Source organism: Narcine bancroftii, chromosome 3, assembly GCF_036971445.1.
Source record: "Narcine bancroftii isolate sNarBan1 chromosome 3, sNarBan1.hap1, whole genome shotgun sequence".
Lineage (NCBI taxonomy): Eukaryota > Metazoa > Chordata > Chondrichthyes > Torpediniformes > Narcinidae > Narcine > Narcine bancroftii.
Genome location: NC_091471.1, coordinates 168,563,484 through 168,586,620, shown reverse-complemented (window position 1 = coordinate 168,586,620; position 23,137 = coordinate 168,563,484). Strand labels below are relative to the sequence as shown.

The following is a 23,137-nucleotide window of genomic DNA, read 5'->3' as shown; positions in this document are numbered from 1 at the left end:
CACATGATGAGAGAAAGCCATCAAGGAAGATGGTTGGGCAGAGGACAATTCTGAACATTGAATATTACAGCACAGTACAGGCCCTTTGGTCCAGAGGGCTGTGCTGACTTCCACAAACCTACTCCATGACAATCTAACTCTTCCTTATCTCACACCCATAACCCTTTATTTTTCTGACTTAATTGATTGTTCAATTAATTGAAGGATATCATTTTCCAGAAGTCCCAATGACTTCCCATGTTCCTTGTAGAAGTGTCATGAATAATTAACACTAAAAGGCCATCCAAAAGAACGTCCTGATTTCACCCCCCCCCCCCCCCCCCCTTTAGTGTATTTGAGTCTGTAATGGGAGAGGATTTCTGGAAGGTGTATCCACGTTTTCTTTAAGATAAATTCATATACAAGATCCTTTGTTTTTAAGCAATGGTGAGTTGAAATAACTCTGAGCTTCTCGTGCTGTCATTGGGAAATCCGACACTGAATTACTGGAAAAATAAGTTAAAACGTGTAATGGAGGAAGCCAGAGTATCCCCGGAGTGCAACAAACGAGCAGAATATTAGTTTAAACCAAGTTCTCAATGAAAAACACTCAATTGTGAAGCTTCAATCGAATCTGAACTGTCGACAAATAAGATCACAGATGAGTTTAAGTTTATGAATTGCAGACAGCCTTTTTGCCCCTCTCTGCAGTTTTAAAACATTGGACTGATTCCAATCTCCACATTGCATCCAGATCCAATCCTTTGATCTCTGTGTGTTTTATTTTCCTTCTTTCACTCTTCCCTTTACCCGGAAGTGAACCGTTGCAGCCTCAGCTGGAACACGTGGAAATAACTGCATTTTGAGCTCGGCACTTTTCCAAATGTGAAGTCGGGGAGAGAAGAAAGCGGCCGCCGAAAGATCAAAGGCAGTGTCAGCTCCACCTCCTGCCTTATAAGATCAGTGCCGTCATTAACCCTGTTCTCACGCGATGTGCAGCCGGGCGCTGGGATGCGTGCTGTACCAACTCAAAACAAAACATCTTGAAGCGCAAATACATTTAAAAAAACCCTCCCTCCATAAGTTCACTCAACTGCAAAGTGCCTCCCCACGTCTCCCTCTCGCCCAATTGTTTATCCAGGGTTCGGCGAGATGAAAGAGTTTGTCAGTGCACAAGTTTCCCGCACCGAATTTAAAGAGGTTTTCAAGTCTGATGGTCAAGTCTTCTCAGAGCCACGTTCACTCCGCGTTCCGTGTCGGTCAGATCAAACCTGCAATCTTTCTATTCAATCTCTCCTGGGTTTGTATCCTTTCACTTGGTCCTGACACACAGCCCGTTTTGTTTTCATACCTGGACCGTGCTTCTGTGTAGTATTGACTGGCGACATTATCATTTAATGGTCTATTTTTATATTCAACCAGCACCTAGTTGGGACACTTTGATGTGTGTTTTATCGTTCTCCATCGTTTTCGTTCGTGCGGATGCTGTGTGCCTTGGTGTTTTAACGCTGAGGAAGCAGCGTGTGGGTCAGATCAGAGACGGTCTCTGCCCCCCCCCCCATCCCAAAAACGTTGTTCTCTCCCTCTCACGACCACACGCTGTTGGCGCAACAAGTTTGCTCCTCTCAGCGCTGCGTTGGAGGTGAAACTTCCCGAGTTAATGGTCTTGGCAAAAAAAAAATCATACCCCCACCCCCTCCTTCTGCTCCAACCTGCACTGGAAACGATTCAGGAGCATGAGGGCAGAACGAGCGACACCTTCAAATAAAACTTCACTGGACACACACTGCAAGAAGACAGCAGTGATTTACCATCTAACATGTTTAAAGCCACCCTAATTTCCGATCCCCAGTCAGTTACACTCTCACGGATTCGAAGAACTTCGTCAGCGATAGTGGCCACTCGGCCTTCGCCTCAGTCTACGCTCATTGGAACACCTATTTTCTTCGCGTTTTAAATTCCTCTTCCCAATACACATGCATATTACACAGTGTCTATCATCTAAAGTTCACTGGTATATTTATTGTTACGTGTTTTGGGGACTCTGGACATTGGCTTAAATGTACAAAGGAGCTTTAAAAAGGTAGCATTTCCTCGGTAGTATTAAACATTGCCATATTCAGGATGTCCTGCGATTGTTTACTTCCCACTTACCGCTGAATGATCCTTTGTCTTCATCAGAACTTTACATTTTCAAACGCGTATTTATTTACACAGGGTTAGGAACTTTTTAAAAAAAAAACATGCCTTCAATAATAAACACAGAAAGTGGGACTATTGTGGTTGGGAGTTTCATTCGTATTCTTTTCCCTCTTGGGTTTAACCTAACATCATTTTCCTGTGTTTTAATAAAAAGGAGGCCGCGCACCTTATAGAGGCACAACGCGTTCCAAAACCCATTGCTAGGTCTGCAGCAAGACAAAATCCTTTGATCTAGTATTTCAAGTGGACCTGACTTTGGGGGGGGGGGGAAGGTTGCAAAATGCTGCCCCTTCGATTTGTGTACTGTATGCGAAATAGCTTCAAAATGGGAGTTCATTTAGCCGACTCTCACTGATTAAATATCAGCCACAAAACAAATCCTTGTACTTTTCTGAATCCGAAGGGGAAATTAATGTTACCCCTTAGCAGATCCTTTCCTAAGTTACATCATGATTGGGTTGAAAAGAGATTGTATTGACCACAGAAGGTTTAATTGTCCAAACAAAAAAGCTGGACGTGGGGTTCAAAAAAGGGCTGTTTATTTTGCGAATTGATTGAAAAATTCACTGTGTGTGCTGGTACATTTGCAAAATCTCTTCGGTCTTCGCCTGCAGAGGCTGCTCTGAATCTCATTAGGGTTGGAAGAGGACAATTGTAAATCTCTCCCGTCAATCAGAGCTGTCAATCAGGCCAGCGGCGCAGCTTTGATCTCCGCTCTCCCTCCTCCTCGCCTCGTTTTTTTCCTCTCTCGCTGCAAGTCTCCGCCGTCTCCCAATACAACCAACTAGTCTTCTGAGCTTGCTTTAACTAGCTGCACTCCCAAGCCAGAGAGAGAGAGAGCAAGCAAGCAAAGCTAGAGTTTGCATTTCACCAGAGAGTCAGTATTTTCTCTTCTTGCTGGAACTTCCGCGATTGTTTTTATAATTTTACAGGGGTTTGGGTTTATATAAACAAGACTGGCTTTTTTTCAGAGAAGACCGTTTTTCTCTCTCGAGATTCCATAAATTAACATTGTTACATTAAAAGATACAAACTTCCCCTCCAAAACATCAAGGAGGGATGCCGCAGTTAAACAGCGGTGGCGACCCAGAGTTGGGAGCGAACGACGAGATGATTTCGTTCAAAGACGAAGGCGAACAAGAGGAGAAAAGCCTGGCAGAGATCAGTGGTGGCGAGGAGCGGGATCTGGCGGACCTCAAGTCATCGCTGGTCAACGAGTCGGAGATCAACCCGGGGAGCGGAGACAGCGGCGGCGACTCGCGGGAGCCCGAGGTACAACTGCACCCCCGCCCCCGCCCTGAACCATCTCCCGCACTCCTCCCAACCGCTCCTAACCTCTGCTTTTCTCTCTATCTCTCTCCCCCCCCCCCCCCCCCGCCCCCAACACCCCGACTCTCTAGGTGGGCAGAAGGTTACAGGTTAACGAGGACTCCTTTCGAGATAAAGTCCGCCGTCCGGGTTCGGAAGAGGGTGAGTACTCTCGTGTTTTATTTACACACTGAACCAAGCGTTCCTCTTTGACTCCTGCAATTTCCCTCTCTGTAGCTGGGCTTTTTTAAAATAATATTTTCAATAAACTTTTTTTTAACAGGAAAGAGGCCGGATGGAACAGTCGGCCCGGTTTTCTGCGGTTACCAACCCAGTTATATTATGATTCCCAACATGAGCAACGAGCCCTACCCGAACAACGGTTCCCTTTCCCCTCCGGGCTCCAGGACGGTAAGTCAAATGAGACCCGGCTGTGGCTCATCCCCACTCGTTCAGCCACATAATCCTCCCGCCCCTCTCCTCGACCTCAGGCTGGAGTGGCTCCTTCGGCCGCTGCAAGTGTGTCTCCGGACAGCTCACCTGCTCAGGTTGCGGTCTGCTCAGGTTATGGTGCGGTATCCAGTTACACTCGAGTTGCATTAACCAAGTTCTCCTCGCAGTCGGCGTGTGTGTCAAAGTACAATGAATCTGTTATTTATTTTCTTATTCCTTTACTATACATTCTGTGCAGGACTTTTCCTTATTGACCTTTTTTTTAAATTCGGGTCGTTTCGACAAGGTTATACCACTTGTCTTCCTCTTCACACAGAGAATGACGTCCAGCTTTTTTGTTTGGACAATTAAACCTTCTGTGGTCAATTTTACCCCTGTAAATTCTTTTAGCCGCTAAAATTAAACAGGCCGAGAGATGGGTTCAGCAGTTTGATGTTGAAAGATGAGACATTGTTAAGATGGAGAGGGGAGAGTTGTTTGCAATCCTTGTCTTATCCACTATCACCCCTGGGCGTGAGGGGGAGGGGGTGGCGGGGTCTGTGGGGAGCAGTCTTGGAAGAGGGTTCTGGTGTTTGTCAGTGGAACTGTGCATACCACTTGTCAGATTGCAGGGGTTTTTTTTTTGGTGTCCGAATAGATCCCATGCTTTAAAAAAAAGTTGAGATTGTATCAAATGATGTGAATTTAACATTTAGTGGTGGAGTTAAGAGAAACCTCCAGTAGCAGAAACCTTCATGATAGAATGTTGTGATTGCCCTGTTACTGTTGCATAGCTGTAGATGTGGTCACTAAATCCACCATTGACTACCTGGGATATATTGATTGCCGAAATACAATAAGGTCCCTCTGTGATCCAATCTGTTACAAGATTATATCTAGAGCAAAGGCAGGTTTCTGGTGCCCCAAATTAAGCTTTAATAAATACTTATTTGGCTGTGTTTTGGATATTGTGATGCAGTAAGCTTGTGTGGCTCTGTAGGTTTCACTGTTTTTGATCTTTGGTGTGTGTAAAGTAAAAATCTGAGTTCTTGACATGGTGTAAATTCAGCCATCCCCTGACATTGCTTCACACCCATTGATGTGCCCACTTGATAGCTTCCTATAGAGACTTTTAGGAAAGGATAATCTGACACTACCTTGAGTGATTTATATACCCTGCATTGATTGATAATCTGTGGTTACAGAGTGATTGTAATTGGTATCAAACATATGGTGGCATTCCCAAAATAAATACATTTTAAACTGTAGGGCATCTGCATGTTTGAGATAGTTATATATAATGAGTTTCCTGTCTACAAGAGTTTTGAAAAAGTATTTCACCTCAAAGAGAAACAACTAAAAGATGACCGAGTGACTGTGGGGGGGCTTGGGAACAAGAGGTGGAGTATAAATGTGATGGCCATAAATATAAACTGGCATTCAAAAATAAAGGACCTGAGGAAAATAATTAAATATGGCATAGTTGAAGGTAGTAGTGACAATGTGTTTATTTTCTATATACATTTTACATGTGCACCAAAATTCTTGTTTGTTGCTGCCGAACAGGTATTTCATTTAAAAAAAAACCCACCATAGTATACATTAAATTAAAAAGATATTCATAGTTGCCATTGCGCAAGAGAACAAAATGGCATTACAATTGTTCAGTCAAGACTTCTGGTGGTGTCGGAGTAGTTCATGATTAGTGTAGTAAGGGGAGGTTCAAGATCATAACAAGTGTTGGAAGGAAACTGTTCTTGAATTGAGAGGTACTGGTCTTCAGACCTTCTCCCCAAAGTAGTTTTCTACATAATATGCAAGAGGGAGCAGAATTAAACAAAGTGCAGATTGGGGGAAGAAGGTTGACCCAATTGCAATATGACTCCAGGCATGGTTGAATGTCCTCTTCCTGTGCTGGAAACACTACATAAGGTAGTTAAATTGAAATTACATTAATAAACACTACATAAGGTAGTTAAATTGAAATTACATTAATAAACATGATTAGTGTGACAAGTCTGTCTTGATGATGTCACATTGCAACTTTAAAACAATGTGATTCCTGCATTTGGCCTATTTCTGTTGTATCTGCACCAGTTCTTAGTGGATGTGCTAATTGCTGGATGTTCTTCAGGTAGACCCAGAATGACATCAACAATCCCTGCTGCTCATCCCTGTAAAGTGTGGCTTTTATGCAAATATAGTACTGCACCATTTTCAGCCTATGGGGGAGGGGTGTGGGGCTGTAGTTGTGAGCTTTTTTGCAGTTTTGTTCTGTGTTCCCTTTCTCTGGGGGCTTTTAAACCTGATGTCCAACCAAAACTACCCCGATCTGTTCACCAAGTTAAATTTTATCTCCTATTGTACTTACAGCACCTCCCTTTCATGCTGTGCGAGATCCTTTTCCTAATTGATCATGAAGTCTAGGTAGACAAACAAGATTCCAATCTGCCTGTTAATGCAGACAACTTTTATTGTGGTGTCTGTTTGGCAGTTGTGAGAACACGTGTGCATGTGGATCAGAGGTGAAGCGATTGTGGATTTTATACCCTTGTAATATGAATGGTTCTGCACACAGTTCAATTCTGACTGAAGTGGCTGCAACACCCCCTTTTCATGATATAATTCATTCTGACTTGGTGTTTACATGCTACTGTTCCTTTGAAGCTTGGTATATTTTGGACCGTTTTAAATGATAGTCTTGATGTACAAGGATGAATTTTATTGAGCTTGGAGATACCAGGAAGAGAAGGACAGAAGACCAAAAAGCTTTTCAGATTTACTTAGCTCATTTAGTTTTGATTTATAGCAAGATCCATTTAATACCAAGTGCTGCTAAAAAAAATACTGTGGATGGTGTTAATCTGAAGTGCAAATAGAGAGAACTGAAATACTCAGAAAGATACGCAGCAAGGTGCTTGTCCTGATAGAAAGTCAGGTTTACACTGTCACTGTATATAGTGACAACACAGATTTGCCACTGTAATATAAATTAGCTGTAAATATGAAATCTTTTTTTGAAAAGTGTTGCTACACTGATTTCAATTATGTTTATTTGAAGGTAACAGTTTTGACTGCCTTTGCAGTTATGTTATATTGATGGATTAGTATTCACTCTCATCCAATACAGAGCATATAAAGTAATTGTTTGATTATTTCACTCAAGTAGAAAATTGTTTTACATTTGGAGAAAACAATGGGACTGCTTTTGCTTCTTATATAATTGGAGTAGATGTATACAGATTTAGTTAATCATTTTAAGAAGCAAAGATTTTCATGACCCTTATAATATTTGGGGAACACAGCACTGTTCTTGTGAATAGGCTTGTTAAAAGGAAATTGAAATGGATCTATTTTGTTTAAAAATAAATCTGTGTGGGTGCTAAATAGTGTGCAGCAGATGCTTTCAAAAATAAACATTGCTCATATTTACTGTGCTGGAGACCTCACTACAGTGTGGTCTGCAGTAGCATTTATGCTTCGAGGTAAAAACATGTCACAATTTTGTACAGTTTGATCAGAGAATCTTCAGAACAAGGGAATGCTCAGTGGTCCCATGTGTTTTGAAAAATCTGTTGTACAGTGGAATAAAAATCTGCAGATGGTTACTTCCTCCAGAGGTTTATGATTACCATGCCCACATGATGAAGAGGCCTGCTAACTTTTACCAGTTTCTGTTCCCCCCCCCCCGCCCCGCCCCGCCCCCCCCCGCCCCGCCCCCCCATCATTCCACTGCTTGCTGATCTACATTAGCATCTGATTGTTGCTGTCAGTGAAGTTCTTATCCCTGGAGTTCAAATCCAGGCACGCCCATTTCCTATCCATTCCCATCTCTCACCTCTTCCAACTCTGCTGCTGAGTTCTCTTTCAGTTTTTCTTTCTGCTCTTCAGCTCCAAGTTCTCTCCAATTCCTTTTACTTCTTTACCTCTCAAACCAACTCTTTGATCAATTCACCTGCCCTAATGTCCCTTCCAATGGTCTGGTGATAAATTTTGAAGGATTGTGCTCTTGTAAAGTGCCCAGTACCAATGTTAAACATGCCATCGCAAAATGTGGGTTGTTGTTAATTGTCAGTGGCTTGCTTTTTAAGATGCAAATTGAGTAAATCCTTTGCCAGTTGGAAACTTTGTGTATCAATCAAAGCTGCATGATACTTATTTAATTCTTTAAATGGTTGATTAAAGTTCTGTTCCTTTTGCATTCGACAAAGCAATTGCTTAATTTCATGGGTAACCGATATTGCCATTATTGGTCAGATTTATCTTGCTAGAAGTTAATTGTTCAGAGCCAGTGGAAAAAAATCATCCAGATTGCCAGTGTCAAAAAAGTGCTGGACAGATCAAATAAATTTTAGGGATTTGTGCAAACATGTGAGGAGAGGAGAGAAGGGAGGAAGAGGAAGGAGCACAAGTGATAGTTAGATCCAGGTTGGAGGATAGAAGAGAAAGAAGCTGAGGAGTGATGTGTAGAGGGGCTAAAGGTAACTCTCTGATAGGAGAATGAGGGGAAGGGACTGGGGAGCTGGAGGAAAGAAGACAGAGGGTTAGAGAAGGAGAGATACCAGGGAAGGAGGTTAACCAAAATTGGAGGTTAATGATATTGATGACAGCAAAGACAGAAAATAAGGTGTTGTTTCGTCAATTTGCAAGTAACTTCAATTTGGCAGTACGAGGTGAGCTTGAAGTACAACTAATTGTCATTTTGGGTATGCTATCTTTATTTTTAAAAATTGTCAGAATAGATTTTGCATTGTTGATTTAGACCTACTGTCTAGATCACCAGAACAGAATTAAACAAAAATGCATGCAATACACAAAAATGCTGGAGAAATTTAGCAGGTTGTACAGAGTATGTAGGAAATAAGGGGAAACAACATTTTGGGCCTGTGCCCTTTGTTAATATAAACTTCTACTTTAGGTTTTCACTGCTAAGATGGGAGTGAGTTGGGGGAATTGGCTTTTGCTGCCTTCTACCATTTCATTGTTGCACAAAGAAATTCTATCCATGATGTGTTTTACCTGAGGCGATGGATAAGCAATATAAATCTGCCTTTGAGTTAATTAACAGAGACCTGATCAAAAACCTAGGTGAAACTTGTGTGTATGTCGAAGGAGAACTCGCTGCTGGGGTGCTGCCTTTGGGGAAAAATGCCTTACAATGAGACCAAAATACCCCCCCCCCCCTGCCATTCACTCCTGAAAAATCCCTAGACATGGTGTTATTTTGAAGGGGATCATGAGCTTCTGATCAATATCTATCCAGCAAATCAACATTTCTTAACAGATTATTTATAGACAATAGGAGCTGGAGTAGGCCCTTCGGCCCGTCATCAAGTTACTCTTTGTGGAAGTTTGCACTTTACAGATTACTTGCTGAGGTTCCTATATTTACAAGTATGACTAGATTTCCAAAGCACATCTTTGGCTGTGAAGTACATTTAGAAGTCCTGAAAATGCCACAAAAGGTGCTATATAAATGCAATCTCTCTTGCTGCCTTTCAAAGCAACTTGAAGCCTATAACTGCATCTTCATTCAATAAACGGACCTATTCCTATTTAAAAAAAAAGCTTTAAAATTCATTGAAAAAACACAACAGATCATTCAGATGTATTTTGCATTTGGAAATGCTGCTGTTTCGAGAATCCTGAATGGTTTAAGTATAATTCTTCAACATACTGATAAACCAATTGTGCAATATTTACAATTGTGTTTACAATTGTGTTTTATATATGTTTAGACATTGTAAATGCAGTTCCTAAAAATAAAATGAAAAGTATAGTCATTGATAATTCTGGATTAAGCAGCCTCAAATCAAATTGATGTAGTGTGCACTTATTTTTCAAAATATACTTATAAAATAATTCAAAACGTACTCTATGGATTAAAGAATATAAATATCCCAACGTGTTTAGCATTGCATTACTTTGGATTTATGAATCCAAGCTAGTACCACTGGAAAAAAAAGGACAAAATAATTCAGATCATGCAATTTAAATATTCATATTTCACTTGTCACAAAAGATGATTTCTTGGCTTCTGTATTTAATCACTTATAATCAAGCCCTATTGTTCCATAGTCAATACGTTTGTGTGTGCTAAGATTATAAATCAGACTGTCTACTCTTTGTTGTAACCCATATAGCCGTTGCTATTTTCTACAACTTTCTAAATGATAAATTTCATTGTGTTATCTCTCGACAGCGAAAGCAGTGGGTTTATTTTGTGTTTATTTTTTCCTTGCTCTTTGGCAATGCATCATTGTCCAAAGTGAGCTGATCAATAGTCATGGTCACTCAAAAATGTGGGTATTATTGATATGCATTTTTTTTTAAAAAAGTTACCTCATTTAAAAAAAGATTACCCCAACAACAAAAAAAAAGAAAATATTAAACCATGGTACCAGAAAGAACTTGTCATAAGATAGTCAATTTCTTATGGTGACCTTCCCTGTGTGGAGGTACTAGTTGAATTGGGCCTGACCTGACACCCCCATTGATGCGACCTTGCTTTCCTACTGTTAGAATTAACGACAGACAGAACTTCAAAGGCTTCCTCTAATGACGGACCAAAGCTTCAAAGAAGAAAGTGTTGCAGTGTAACCACTAATGAAGAGGGATCCTGTAGAATTGTAATGAAAAGCATTAACTCCTGTATTTTTCCGTGGGACATTCTTGGGGAATGTGTTTTCCTAAGATCATTACAACCAATAAGTAAATATTATATCTATGTATCTGCTGTCTCAACATATTTATTCTTATTGATGCACAACAATTTTTTTCTCTGATTGCTGTGTGTTGAATGTATCTGCATAGAAATGGCATAGAGCTCTATTTAAAATTTCATAGCAAATTTAGGGCATTCTGAGCAGTAAACGTTTATTACTAAGGATTTTATTTATGCTGTTAGCTCTATTTCATTTAATGGGAAACTGGTGCAGGACACTGCTTTCTAAGTATTCTACATTGTAAGCTGGGGAATGAGCCAAGGGTTTTTAGTCAGCTTTCAAAACGTTTATATTTTGAGATGCACTACTGCCTGTTAACTTGTTTATTATCTCTGTGCAGTGTTGCCTGAAGCTGGCCATCTTCGTTGTCCACTGAAACTCAGTGTGCTTTTGTTATCCCTTGTCTTCACTTTTCGGGCAGCCTGCCTTGCTCCACCCTCCTTCAACGGGAGGTCATTGAGAATTCTTCAGCATTTGTCTTAACTGTTCACCCATCTCTCCTGCACTTGCTGAGGTTCTAAGGAAGTGATGCCTCAATTTTAACATTTGAATTCTAGTTTACAATTCCCTCCAGAGCTTCACTCTTTCCAATTTCTTTGATTTTATTCAGCTCTGCAGCCCCCTGAGAGTTGTGTCTGCTCCCTTCTGGCTTCTCTGTGTTGAACATTGTTTCTTAACCATTGCCAAAGCCTTGAACTCTGGAATCCCTTCTCCAAGTCACTCTGCCTCTCTCTGCTTTAACACATTCTTTAAAGCTTACCTCTTTGATCGGGCTCTTAGTTATCTGCTCCAGTATTCTCTTATGTGACTGGTTGGTGCCAACATTTTTTAGAATTATAATGAGTTTATTGTCCTATACATTGCACAATGTATATATGCACCAAAATTTTACTTGCTACAGTCAAGTGCCCAGGAGTGCAGAAGACTGTAAAAGATAGTGAACCTAGCCAGATCCATCACAGCCTCTGACCTCCCATCCATTCTTGATGAAGGCTCTGGAGTCAAAATGCATTCAGCCCCAGCATCTGCAGACTTTCTTGTTTAATGTCATGACAATGATTTGCTTTAATACTTCTTTCAGTTGTGTAGATTATTCAGTCAGCGTTCCACATAATCTTAGGCTTGGAATATCTGTGAATTGGTCTTTACAGAGGGAACAACTTGTATTTAAATAACACCTTTGTTGCAGAGAGATATTCCAGATTGCTTCATGGGAGGATAAGCCAAATTTGACATCAGCTTCATTAGGTTTTAGGACAGGTGATTAAAACTAAGCTTGAATTTTCTGGCTGTTATAATGAGTACTGTATTGTTTGGCTTTAATGTTTCCAAGCTGTTATTTTAACACAAGGGGCTAAGATCTGTTGAAGAGAATGAGAGGACCAATTATATTGCATCTCAGTTTGTCACAAGCATTGCTCTTTGATGAACGGGTATCCTGTAAATGAGTAAATTATTCTAAAATATTTATGTATATTATTTATGTATATCTGTGATTATTATGTGCTACGTATTGTGTGATGTGTGCACCGTGGTTGAGAAAAACGCTGTTTTGTCTGGTTGTATGTGTATAGTCAGATGATGATAAACGTGAACTTGAACTTTGTTCAAGTCTGTTTAATTCCAGTCTTTTCCAGGCTTATGTGCACAGGAAAGAAAGAATCTGTTCTTTCTCTTTCCACAGAAACTTGTGGTAGTGCAAGGCTGGTGATTCCAAAGCCCCTTCCACTAACTACCTTTTGTAATCTCTGTTCAATTTTTTTTTCTTTTGAGCTAGAAATTATCTGTTCTTCATTGTTCTGCACCTTTGAGTAATCTTTGCAGTGACCCGCGTACATTAAGCAGTAAGCTATATTGGTACTTGATTCTTTGGGCAGCCTTTCTCCTAGTAAGATTCTGTGATGTGTGGAGGTAGAATTTGCTTGCTGGAATTGGCATGTTTCCTGGTTTAATTCCCACTATTCGCTGTAAAACTGAAACACAGTTTAAACTTTATTTACTTCAAAATCCACTTAATCAGGCACAAATATCTTTGAAGTTGTAATTTTTAAAGTAATTATTTGCACTTTTCACAGGTAATAACATTGAATCAGACACTGTTGTAGGAAAATGTAACATTAAAATAATCCATAACATGGTCTAAAGAATCATGAGATACATGTCATTAATAAAGTTAGTTAAATAATAAATATTGGGCTGAAGACTAGGGGAGAACATTTGTGTACTCCTTCATTATGCTGGTGGAATGTTGATGTATAGCTTAGGTTAACAAGTTATCTGATAGAACAAAGCACAATGTAGCCTGGATTATGTGGATAGGGGTGGATCTCAAGCCCACTTGTAGATTTTCTACATGCCTGTAATAGGTACAGCAGTGTTAGTTGTGAATGGGAATGAAAATGTTTGAGTTTGTTTTTGGTAAATCCTTGGTGTAAGAGGCAGAACAAGATCTCTTTGGGATCAGCCCCAGAGAGAAATTTGATTAAGAATGTAGGAGAAATGCCTTTACATAGAGATTGCAGAATTTGGCAAATACTGTAATGACATGTTCAGTACTAGGTTAATCATATATATACATAAGGGAGAAAACAATGGGAAGCAATGTAAACAAGAAATCTGCAGATAAGGGAGTCTAGCTCAATACATCGGAGTTCTGCAGATGTTCAGCAGGTCATGCAACATCTATGGAAAGTGGGTTTTGGGTCTGAGCCCTCCTTCAGATTAACTTTTCCTTTCCATCAATCCGGTATGACCTGCTGAGCTTCTCCTGCACTCTTGCATACAGCAATGGAGGATTCTTTGACAGGGGAAGTGAAGTAAGAAACAGGGCTCGAGAACATGATGTATATCTGGGGCTTTATGCATCAGGTTGTAGGAAATTTGATCTTCTTTGGTCTGGTCTCACTCTTTGGGAAAGGTCGTAAGACTTTCCATTTATGAGGCTTTCCCTGATTTTTTTTTAAAACATGGTACCAGAATTTTAGACTTCCCCCTTTTCCAAACAGTCATCCTTAAGCAAGCAGGGTTTTTTTGTTTCCAACTTTTAATATACCTCCTGGGAGAATTTCCTCCCATTTTGGGAAGACTTATTTCAGCAGAACATTTTCAAAGGGGATGTCCCAACTATTCTGATTGAAAAGTATGTAGGCCAAGAAATAATTGAAGTCATCTATGGAATCTATATGGTATGGAGTGGGGATAACTTTATTGAAATGCCATCACTTGTTGCAAATGTATTGATTGCTTATTATCACATGTAGAAAGACATAATGAAGAACTTTGCTTTGCATGCAAAAATAGAATAACAAGTAGTGCAAGAATAAAAATAAAAGTGCAGGTGATAATATTGCAATAAATCAAAATTGCAGGTTTAATGCCACATAGGACAAAAGTGTAGTGTATAGTATTAGAGAGATAGGTACAATTAAACATTGGAAAGCATCATCTTTAATTAAAGAGAGGACCATACAAGAGGCTATAAACTTCAGGAAATAAATTGTCTCTGAATCTGAAGGTGTGTGTTTTCAAACTTTCAAACTTGTGTACCTCCTATTTAATAGGAAGGGGGAAAATGGAATGTGATTAGAGTTTAGCTTGTTGTGGTGCTACCCTGATGTGTGTATATGTATATGTGTGCTGTATGGGCTGGCCTGACCCCTGAACCTGTGACTCTTCCCTCCCAGATATCCCCATAAAGGCTTTTACACCCAATTCCCTCCCTCAGTACCTGCCTTGGAACTGGGCCAGCAACATCCAAGTTGTGCTGACACTTTAAGGTGATTAGAGCCAATTAATCATGATTCTCTGTCTGATTGTGGTTGATTGGAGGTACACTTGTGTGATGATTTGAGCCATGATCATACTGAATTTGAGGAGTACAATTTTTGTGATCTGGACCTGTGCATTTGAAGTTTAAATGTGAATGAAACACAACAATTTCTACAGTGTCCAGAGCGGGCAATATAGCTGTGGGCAGAGTGTGAAGGTGATCCATGTCAGAGAGGAAACCCATTTCTCCCTTTCGCCAGGAGTCCAAGACAAATCAGGTGGAGCATTCCACAGGTAACCTGTCAGAATCCACCCCATTCTTATAATTCCTTCACTAAAGCTCTATGAGAGGTTACTGGTGCCAGAAAAAAAGACCTGGTTGCAATGTGCCAAATATCACAAAATATATAACACAGTACAGGCCCTTCGACCTACAATGTTGTGCTGACCTATGTTAACCTATTCCACAACAATTGAATCCTTTCCTACCTCACACACATAGCTCTCTATTTTTCTTTCATCCATGTAACTAAGAGTCTTTTGAATGTCCCAATTGTGCCAGCCTCTGCCACCACCCTTGGCGATCCATTCGAGGCATCCACCACTCTCAGTACAAAACCTGTCTCACACCTCCCCTAAACCTTCCTCTATTTACCTTAACAGATGTACTCTGGTACTTCCTATTGTCACCCCAGGAAATAGATGCTGGCTCTCCACCCTATCTAAGCTCCTCATAATCTTATGTACCTCCATTAAGTCACCTCTCTTCCTTCATCACTCCAAAAAGAAAAGCCAACCTTGTTTCATAAGACAAGTTCTCAATCCTCTGACTAATGAAGGTCAAAACACCATAACCCGTCAACACTGTCAGTTAAGTGGAAATGAAAGGTAATAAAAACTGAATTGTTCAAGTTTATTGTCACATGTATCAAGCTACAGTGAGAAAGTTTGATAATGATGATGTTCATTGCAATGTACATTGTGCAATCTACATATCCAATGAAATTCTTTCTCTTGTGATGTCAGAGTACAATGTAACAACATGAGATGCAAGATCTTGGTAGCCATTGGAAAGAAATAGAGGTGCAAGGTATGAGTTTGTATGAGTCAACTTATGCACAGTACAATAATTAATAGCACAGTACAGAATTACAGAGAGTGATCAGTTAGTATAGAGCAAAAGCATCATCATTTTACCAGAGTGAGATTTGTTGATATTAACCATGAGAAAGAAACTGTCCTCGAATCTGCTAGTGCATCATCTCACACTCCTGAATCTTTTTCTTGATGGGAGGAGGGAGAAGAGAGTGTGGCCAGGGTGGGGCAACCCTTTTTACATGATGGCTGCTTTTCCAGGGAAGTAGAAAGAGTCGATGGAAGGGAGAGCAGTTTGTGTGATGGTCTGAGCTGTGGTTACAACTCTGCAGTTTGTTGCCATCTTGGGCAGGGCAGTTTTTGTACTACACCATGATGCTTCCTGTCAGGATACTGCTGACAGTACATCTTTAGAAGCTGCTTGGTGGGTGGGGGGGGGGGGTGGGGGGTGGTGCTGCAGGTGATATGCTGAATTTCTTCGGGTTTCTGAATCATTCCTCAGGCTCCGGAATTAAGGAATTAAAACTTCCAACAAAGGTAACTCTGATTGGAAAAGGAATGGAAGGGGGTGTGGAGCTAGAGGATTGGAAATAGAAGGTTAGGGAAAGAGAGCCGCACGAGGAGAAGGTAACAGAAATTGGAGGAGTCTATGTTAATGTCTCCTGTTTGGATGCTGCCAAGACGGAATACAGGATGTGGTTTCCTGATGAAGGGCTCAGGCCTGAAATCTTGGTTACACTTTACTTCCTATGGATGAGATGTAAGACATTATCCTAAGATGTAGGAGCAGAAGTAGGCTATTCAGCCCATCGAGTCTACCCTGCTATTTAATTACGAGTTTGCCCATTTTCCCACTCAGCCTCACTGCCTGGCCTTCTCCCCATAACCTTTGATGCCCTGGTTAATCAAGAACCTATCAATCTCTGCCTTAAATACTATGTGACCTTCTATGTGTCCTGCTGCGTTTCTCCAGCACATTTGTATATTGTGCTCGTGCTCCGCTTCTGTAGATTTTCTTGCTCAAAGTTATACGTTCCCATTTCCTGACGTAAATATGATAGAGCATTCTGTGTTCGATGACCTCTGAAAAATGTCAGCAACATGAAAAATCATTATCTTCCGAAACAAATGAAGAACCATCGTCAGAATGTGAATAGTGACGGTCTTGTATACATTAAGTTGTTCAACTCCACCACCAACAATGTTAGTCACTAATCTCACAATCGTGAGAAACTGTTAAAGCCAAAAACAAGAAAAAAACTAAATTAAAACTGTGGTTAATTGTGCAGGTTTGCTTTAATGTTTTGGCTGTGTCGCATCCTTGAGTCAGTGAGAAGGCTTTATACACACAAGTGCCGGGAAATTGCTTCGTGGTTCACACAGGAAGGAATGGGAGAGCTAGTGAGAGTTGTATCTTTCTCTTTGTTATCTCGTTCGCTGTTGCTTTTGGCAAAATTGTAAGTGGGGCAGGGAGAACTGGAAGAAAAGGAGGAAGATTCATCTGGGAATTGTTGGAAAGGTAAAAGAATATTAAAGCATTCCTGTTTGACAGGAGAAATAGGGTATGTCTATAGGGATTTTAAACCTCATTTGCCTGGTCTGACACCTGTTTAACACCCCATTCAATTAAATTACCCAGTAATACCAATACTTTATGAGGCTAAAATCAAGGATTTAAGAATTTCAAGAGCAACCATTCACTGAAGTGGACTTTGGAACTTGTACTTTCATACTGGCCACTGAACCAGTCAGATCCAAGCTGATGGCCATTGTGGGAGGGGAAAAAAAAACAACTTTGCTTTTGCTTCAGGTGATTTGTTTCAAAAGCACCTCTCTTAATAATGCTGCCCTAAATCACATGTACTGTGTCTGCTACCGCCAGCTGTTGTTTACGCCTCTTGCATGCACCTTCTCAGGGAGTGTATGGTGTAATGTGTCTGTCTTGAGCTATACAAGTTAACCCGCAGTACCTGAACAGATATCTTATCTGATGGGTTGGTGAGGAGAGGTGGCTCAGCACTGAACACCTGGCCATGTTGTTGATGTCTGGCTGGTACTGTGCAAGAAGTGTGTGTGTCCGTGTGCACTTCTGCGCAACCTAAGCGTGTGTGCATCAAAGAGTAGTCTGAGTGAGAACTAAGTGTGTGTGTGTGTGTGTGTGTGTGTGTGAGATTCTCTGAGTGTGTTTATGCAAGTATAGTTTGTGCAACCTGTACTGATGCCTGTGAAGTTAAGGTTGAACCTGGGTATCACACTTTTGACATCCGGTGTGTAGTTTCATTCTTTATGCCTACAATGAATTAAATCCCCTTTTTGAGCAAGACTGGCAGGGATGAATGTTTTTAAAGATTTAAGTATATATTTTATGGAATAATGCACTAAAATCTTAAAATGATGCAAAGGCTTTTAATAAAGAAAATCATATAAAAGTTATCTCAGGAAGAGTAAAAGATGCTGGCAAAGGGAAGATGGAAGGGAAATTTAACCCTGTAGCTCAGTCACTTCCAGCACTTGCCATTTTCCCATCACCTCTGTCTTTCTTTCCAGTTTTTCTTTCACTTTTTTTTTTCATGAGCTGTAGATGTCACTAACAATAATGCCACTATCAAATGTGAGCTAAAGAGAGAATCGAGTCAAGAGACACTTTTTGGTGTAAATTTGGCAAGAATTGCAGAGTTACTTTTTTAAATGATATTATAGAACCCTCTTTTTATACTCAGGCAGTCCTTTGGTATTAGAGAATAACTTGTGAATTCAGAGATGTCTAGCGTGGGAACCACACACACTTCCCACAGACAAAGCAAGCGGACCCGAATAGGTCAGGTGGGAGGGCAGTATGTGAGATGGTGTGTTTCTTCTGCCATTTATACATCTCCCACCATCTCCTCATTTGTTCAGGCTTTCCCAAATACCCATTTTCATCCCTCCCTATAGCTCCTGCTTTGGCTAACCAATGTTTTTTTTCTTGCCATCTTTGCAAGATGTCTTGGAACATTATACCATCAAGCTATGGAATAGACGTGGAATAAAAGATTGACACTGGATTGCTTGTGCCAATGTCAGCTTTCAGCATAAGTCAGTAGAGCTGTTGTGTGGGAGGGAAAGGTGGAAAGGGGTAGAAACTTTTATTTAAGGTCCCAGTCTTGAAACCGCTGTCGATGCTGGGTAACCTGTCGAGTTTCTACAGCACTTTTGGATCTAGCAGTAGGGCAGTTGTATACCTTTGTTGAGGCTTTGAGCACATCCTTGGATCAATGCTTTGGATTTTTTCCTCTGACAGAGCTCAGCCTGGAATATTTGTTTCAGGGGTTCTGTGTCGCCATGATAGAGCTGAGAGACTGTAATTTGGGGGAATGTTGCATGGGTAGGAACACTGACAATGATTCACTTATTCCTTCCAGTAAAGTCGGGGGATTTTTCAGAGACAGAGCTGGGGGGTATCTTTCCAGTGTCTCGGAGCACCTGCTATTGGTGATTTAGGTATTAGAAGCACAGAAGAATGCAGGAATTAGGGCAGTCAGAATTATAACATATCATGCATCTTGTCTGTTTCATTTTCTGAAAATACAGGAACATACCTTTCACTCATATAATCATCTGACACACAATGGATCATTGGTCAATACAAAATGCCATGAATGACAAATACGAAGGATTTGAGAAGTAACAATTCCTCACAGTTGCTTCAGTTTTGCTTTCAATTTAAAGGACCTTTTGTAATGGTTGTTCAGTGGCCAATTCATTTACAGTGATTTTGAGTTTTTGGAGTTTTATCAGAAGCAGATTCCTAGAAAGACTTGAGTGTTCTTTTATTCCCTTTTACTTAGGTCCAAGGGAAAGACTGATTAAGTAAGATACATTAGGTAATTTAGAGATAGAATCTTAATGTGGGAAGGTGTCACTGACGTTAACAATCAGTCCTAATCTTACTGAATGAAGGAACAGCAACAAGGAACCAGGAAAAGAGTTCAAGAATCATGAGGAAAGGTTGCAGCTCTGTAAAACCCTGATTAGACCACATTTGGATTATTGCATTCAGTTCTGGTTGCTTTTAGTATGCTGGCCTTTATCAATCATTGCATGGAATATAGGAGTTGGGAGGTGATGTTGAGATTGTATAAGACGTTAGTGCGGCCTAATTTGGAGTTCTGTGTGCAGTTCTGGTCGCCTAATTATAGGAAGGATATAAACAGAGTGGAGAGAGTGCAGAGAAGGTTTATCAGAATGTTACCTGGGTTTAAGCATCTAGAGTATAGGGAGAGATTGGACAGATTAGGTCTTTATTCTTTGGAGCGTAGAAGGTTGAGAGGGGATTTGATAGAAGTATTTAAGATTATGAAAGGGATAAACAGAGTGGATGTGGATAGACTATTTCCGTTAAGAGGAGGAAAGATTAAAACAAGAGGACATGAGTTAAGAATTAAGGGGCAGAGGTTTAGAGGTAACATGAGGGGGAACTTCTTTACTCAGAGAGTGGTAGCTGTGTGGAATGAGCTTCCGGGAGAAATAGTGGCAGCGGAGTCAATTGTATTATTTAAGAAAAGGTTGGACAGGTCTATGGATGAGAAGAAGATGGAGGGTTATGGGCATTGTGCAGGGAGGTGGGACTAGAGAGGGGTGTTTGGTTCGGTGCGGACTAGAAGGGCCTAATGGCTTGTTTCCGTGCTGTAATTGTTATGTTATTACAGGAAGGATGTAGATGCTTTGGACTGGCTGCATAGAAGATTTACCAGGTGTTGCCTAGATTGGAGAATATTCAATGTGAAGCAAAGTTGTCAGAGCTAGGGCATTTTTCTTTGGAGTGACAAAAGATGAGAGATGACTTAATAAAGATATATAAGATTAGGAGGGACAGTCAGCTCCTTAATCTCTGGGCAACAATAGCCACTACTAGAAGTAATTTGTTTAAGGTGAATGAAGAAATTTTAGGGGAGAGGTAAGCTGTTTTCACACAGAGAGTGGTGGGTGCCTGAAAAGCATTGCCTGGGGTATTGGTGGAGTCTAGAAAATAGGGACATTTAAAAAAACAACTCATAGGCACATAGATATAAGAAAACAATAGAGGGTTATAAGGTGTGAGGTCGGGAAAGATCAGATTTTTGTGGATTAGATTTACATAGGTCAGCACCACATCATGGGCCGATGGGCCTGTATGTACTGTTCTGTAATGTTCTATGAACAAGGTGGCTTATTCCTCCATCTTCTCCTGACGTTGCTAATTAAATGTGGGTGAGTTCAAAATGTGGATACCTTGCTTTGCACACATGAACAGGATCATCAAAGAAGATAGAAGTGTTCTTAGTGAGATTAGGTTGGATTGTTTTACCAAAGAATTTGCATAGCTTTGTATTGTTGACTGTCCTCGTGTGTTAGAAGTGCTGAATTCTTGGTAAATCCTGATGGCTGTGATATATCACCAGCTTGAATATGGCAAAAAATAATCAGCATGAACTATATGTGGATATGCACTTGATGTGCCTATAACTTACAAACCAAAGCTGGAAAGTGGGATCAGTGCCAATAGCACAGATAGAGCGGGTCAGGTTCTCAACACAATGAGGTAAGAGGTAAAAGCCTTAGATAGGGTATGGAGAGGATTTACTGGAATGGATTCAGGAAAGAAGGATTACAGTTATAGAGACAGTCTGGAAAACCCAGCGTTGTTCTGCTTTGAGCACAGGAGGCCAAGGGCAGATTTAATACAGGTGAAGGATTTGGAGAGATTAAGTGGACTCTTTCTAGAGGCTGAATGGTCAATAACCAAGGGAAACAGATTTAAAGTCATTGCTAAAAGGAGAAATTACAACATAAAGAAACATTTTTTCACACACTCTTTAAGACTTGGACTGGATTGTCTGAGAGGTGAGGGAGGAGTGGGTGCAGCTTTCCATGTTTTTAAAGGAGATGATATTGCAATGGTGGAGGCAAAGAGCAAGGAAGTAGGAATAACTGGATTGTATTTTGAAAACCTGGTATTGACTTGATGGGTCCAATGGCCTTTTCTGCACTCTTATATCTTGTGATTCAGATTGCTGCCTTTGAGTTAGGGAATGGAATGGGGAACTTAATTGCTTCAAAATTTAATTGCTTAACATTGCTCCTTTCAGTTGAAAGTTTCCAGGTTGTTACATGTGACCCTGGCCATGTTTGAGTGGCTTTGAGTTTCCATGCCAAGGATAGATGGTGTGATATCATTGTCCTTTGAACCTATGAGGGGAACTTGGACCATGTTGAAGAAGTGATCAGCTGGAGTAACCCAGCCCTCTCAGCACTGGGTTGAATTTTCATTCCAATGAGCTGTCCTATACTTAACCTTAAACTTATTTGTAATCCTCCCCACACCCATTTGTGACCAAATAAGCCTCATGCTCTGATACAAGACCCTCCTTTCCCCCTCTCTATGATGCCATGATCTTCTAGTCCTCTGCCAATCTCTAGATCAGCCATTTCAACCTTTTTTTTTTGGATATGGCCCCCATTGGACTCTGCTCAAAGTTTATTGGCTCAATTCCCTGTCAAGTTTTGGTTTCTTCTGTACTTCTCTCTTATTGACTACATTTAAAAAAAAATGTTTATGTTACATGAGGTGAAAAGAAAACAAGGATTTTACTTAAATATGCTGCCCCCCCCCCCCCCCGCCTCTTGCAGGGTCCCCATTGAGAATGACTGCTTTGGACCCTAACTCCATGTGGGTGGAAAGAAAAAGTTTGAAAAGCAGTATTTTAATTGTACCTAATTGACTCGTTATGTGCACAGTTTCATAACTCCAAAGGAATTGGGCCAATGACAATTATTCTCAAGCAAAATATTTCAGTGACAATTGGGTCTAGAGCAGTGATTCCCAACCTTCCCTTCCCACCCACATACCACCTTAAGCAATCCCTTACTAATCACAAAACACTTATGGCAAGGGGATTACTTAAAGTAGTATGTGAGTGGAAAGAAAAAGTTTAAGAACCATTGGATCAACCTTTTTGGTGCATAAAAGATTTCTAAAGGCAAGAGATTTTGGGTAAATCTGCTAAAGTATGAAATGGACCAGATCAGCCCCATTTCTTCCACCACGTTAAATCATAGTAAAAGCAAGTGAGGTCGGCATCATAACAAGACGAGCACATAATAACAACACTGGTTGAAATCTGAACCAAGAGTAGACAGGGTGTTTTGCTCAATGAGTCGGTCAGCCTCCGTGGAGAGAGTAAGGTAAGGATAATTTTCCATGTCAAAGGCACTCTTCAGAATCCTCTGAGGGCAAAGGTGAGTGAAATGAATGCTGCGATGGGTCCGGAGGCAACAAGACTCAAGCTCTACTTATTCTACAACCAGAGCTTGATGAAAACAGGTGAAAGGAAATAAACCTCAAGATCATTTATACATGATATCTGTGATTCTCTTTACACCTTTCTCAGGTAGTTGTTCACATTTGCCTCCTGGGCTAGTGACCAGGGTAGTCTCCACCACATCGCAGATGGATGGATTGGACATTTGGAAGGGGAGGTGAGTCATTGACTCGTACAGAGTGGAAATGTGCCCTTTGGCCCACGCCGACTAAAATATCCCACCTTCCTTCATTTAGACCATATCCATCTATCTGTCCATTTTTTTCTTAAACATTGCAATAGCACCTG

The 23,137-nt window shown here is 40.6% G+C and overlaps 1 protein-coding gene across 11 annotated transcripts in view; it reads left to right on the top strand.

The window, feature by feature from the left end:
- The first annotated feature begins 2,662 nt into the window (after positions 1-2,662).
- Positions 2,663-23,137, top strand: part of lef1 (lymphoid enhancer-binding factor 1) — a 198,809-nt gene continuing 178,334 nt past the window's right edge. For 2 of the 11 annotated variants that reach the window (XR_011353913.1, XM_069925777.1), the window contains exons 1-3: positions 2,667-3,453; positions 3,582-3,651; positions 3,773-3,900. Coding sequence is in view for 8 of the 11 variants with exons in the window: in XM_069925777.1 (XP_069781878.1) it covers positions 3,241-3,453; positions 3,582-3,651; positions 3,773-3,900 (411 nt within the window). In the remaining 3 variants the exon portion in view is untranslated. Of the gene's footprint in view, positions 3,454-3,581; positions 3,652-3,772; positions 3,901-23,137 lie in introns of all 11 variants that reach the window. The other 9 variants (XM_069925778.1, XM_069925771.1, XR_011353915.1 and 6 more) reach the window with 8 other exon arrangements.